Source organism: Gymnoscopelus braueri (genome assembly GCF_963280865.1).
Source record: "Gymnoscopelus braueri genome assembly, chromosome: 12".
In the NCBI taxonomy this organism is placed as follows: domain Eukaryota; kingdom Metazoa; phylum Chordata; class Actinopteri; order Myctophiformes; family Myctophidae; genus Gymnoscopelus; species Gymnoscopelus braueri.
Genome location: NC_137614.1, coordinates 21,698,255 through 21,701,062, shown reverse-complemented (window position 1 = coordinate 21,701,062; position 2,808 = coordinate 21,698,255). Strand labels below are relative to the sequence as shown.

At 44.3% G+C, this 2,808-nt stretch overlaps 1 protein-coding gene across 1 annotated transcript in view; it reads left to right on the top strand.

The window, feature by feature from the left end:
- The window catches only part of celsr3 (cadherin, EGF LAG seven-pass G-type receptor 3), a gene marked incomplete at its 5' end in the record, with an annotated part of 122,176 nt that overhangs the window by 70,827 nt on the left and 48,541 nt on the right, over positions 1–2,808 (top strand). The window contains one exon of the mRNA XM_080443851.1: positions 1,256–1,307. Coding sequence (XP_080299977.1) covers positions 1,256–1,307 — 52 coding nt within the window. The remainder of the gene's footprint in view (positions 1–1,255; positions 1,308–2,808) is intronic.

Sequence of the window (2,808 nt, the reverse complement as noted above, 5' to 3'; positions counted from 1 at the left end):
AGAGAACAAGATATATGCACAGATAGACGGACACAGACAGACAGAAGGAGAGATGAAGAATTGTCGTAATTAAAGAAGGAAGACAAGAAAGGCACTGCAAAACAAACAGTTTACAGCTGGAGATCAAAGAGGAGAGAACTCCAGAGAACTCAGAAAAGTTTTGGAAAGACGTGAAGAGAAAGAGAGATTAATAGAGAGAGGGGGGTGTGAGGGTTAAAAGAAAGTGAGAAGAGAACAGAGCCCTAGGCATGACAGCACGGACTGAGGAAGTATGGAGATACAGCTATTCCTGTAGTATCCTGCCAACCTGCAAGCTAACGCTAGCAGTTATTCACTTCCTAGCATACAACACACACACGCACAAACGCACACACACAGAGAGAGGGAGCGAGAGAGAGAGTAATATATAAGTGCACACAGAGCAAACTGGGAGAGAGCCCATGAATGGATGCTCATGGGGTATAAGCACAGACACACACACACACAAGGGGTTTACGCATACATGCACCAAAGACTACACACACACGCACGCACACACACACACACACACACACACACACACACACACACACAACACACACACACACACACAGACTCCGCAGCATGAGTATTATATCCTGAGTGTGTTTTAATGTGAGTGTCGCTAGGAGACAAATCAAAGTTTCATAACCGCACAGTAGGAAAGAGAGGGTCTCTGAATAATTCTCTATCATCTCTTCAAGATGAGAACCATGTTTCTCTGTGTGTGTGTGTGTGTGTGTGTGTGTGTGTGTGTGTGTGTGTGTGTGTGTGTGTGTGTGTGTGTGTGTGTGTGTGTGTGTGTGTGTGTGTGTGTGTGTGTGTGTGTGTGTTTTTTTTTCAGGGTGTTGAGATTAGCCTAATGAGTCTCCCACCCAAGAGACAGCACTGCAGTTTTCTGCAACACTTTAAAGGGAAATTCCCCCTGCCTAAGACAAACTAATTATACTCTGGACTGGGTGTGACCAACTGTTATGTTGTGTCATTTATCTAATCACTTCATACTACACACACACTTGGATCAATCAGCCATGCCCTCAGACACTCAGGTCATAGCAATGTAGGCACGGCAAGTTTATTTGTATGGCACATTTCAACAACAAGGCAAATGTGTTTAACATAAAGCATTAAGTCATTAAGAGCATTAAAGTACGACGTCAACCATTCTCAACCTATCATATAATTTGTCCTCACTTATGCTCATGACAATATTGTACTTTTTTTTCTTTTTACTCAGCCTGTGTCTCAGAGTTTTTATAAGCTTGGATTCCTCATCGATGATGTCACTGGTAGGCAGGTTTCTGAACTGTCCACAGCCCTCCTCTGAGACACAGACGAGTCGACAAAGATATTACCATATTATAATGAGCAATAGTGAGGACCAATTATATGAACATAGGTTGAAAATGGGTGATGTCATTCTTTAAGTGAGTTCAATAAAAACAAAAGATTGAAATTAAAACAAAGAAACTAGAAACGTTTGCTCCTCTGAGCGCAGATGCCTACCAAGGGCTGTGTTGCGATCTGTTATAGCGCCACCATAAGGCCGATTTGAAAAGAGATTGTGTGACAGTTCTTCAATGGCCTTGTGTGAATGTGAGTGCAAAGTTTCACGGGAATAGGGTGCTGCGTTAATGATTCATGGCATTTTGTGTATAACGGCACTCCTGCAACCTGTGGAAGCCAATTATAGCCAATTGAAATGGAATATGACAAATCTGACAGATACGACCTTGATCACATGACTACAGAGATGTGTACCGATTTGCGTGAGGTTTGGGGGAAAAAATCGATAGGAGAGGGAGCCAAAATGTGTACACAGTGGCATTCACACAGCAACACACACACACACACACACACACACACACTCACACACACACACACACACACACACACACACACACACACACACACTCCCACTCTTCTGCGCTGACAGACAAGGCCCGGCATGATACAACAGAGAGGACATCTGCTCTCTTATTTTGTGTGTGTATGTGTGTGTAGACTGTGCTTTCGAGTACCTCTAATGACAGCCGCTGGAGGGTGCATGTGGCCACTGTAGGCCTAAAGACATAGAATTTATCATGATGAATTAGCGCCATGATGATTGATGTCATTCAGAGTTCTAATGAAGCTGTGCCATCATAATGTACTCAACATATGGCCAGGGCTTCACTCATCACTGTTCCCTCATGTTTGGATCACTGACACACACACACGCACACAGGCATGCACACACGCACGCACGCCTGCACGTACACACGCACGCACGCACGCACGCACAGCACGCACGCACGCACGCACACACACACACACACACACACACACACACACACACACACACACACACACACACACACACACACACACACACACACACACACACACACACACACACACACACACACACAGAGCCTTAGGGGGGAGAGTGGGAGAAAGACTGTGGGAGACAGAGGGAGAGAGTAGGTGGCAGAGACAGGAATGGAGGAATGAAAATGAGTGTTTTGTTTTGCTCAGAATATTAAACAGGTCGAAACAGAGCGTGAGAGAGAATGATGAATGGTTGAATGTTAGGGAGATGATTTTCTGATGTTGGATAAAACGAGAGAGACAGTGGGTGAATTTAGGTTAAAACCTTTTGACTAGAATTTGAGAGAGAGAGAGAGAGAGAGAGAGAGAGAGAGAGAGACTACTAACCTACTGACCCTTACTAACACTAGTAACAATAACCAGCCTCAGGACAGTGACATCATTCCTCAACAAATCCAACCCAACCAAATTATTAATGAA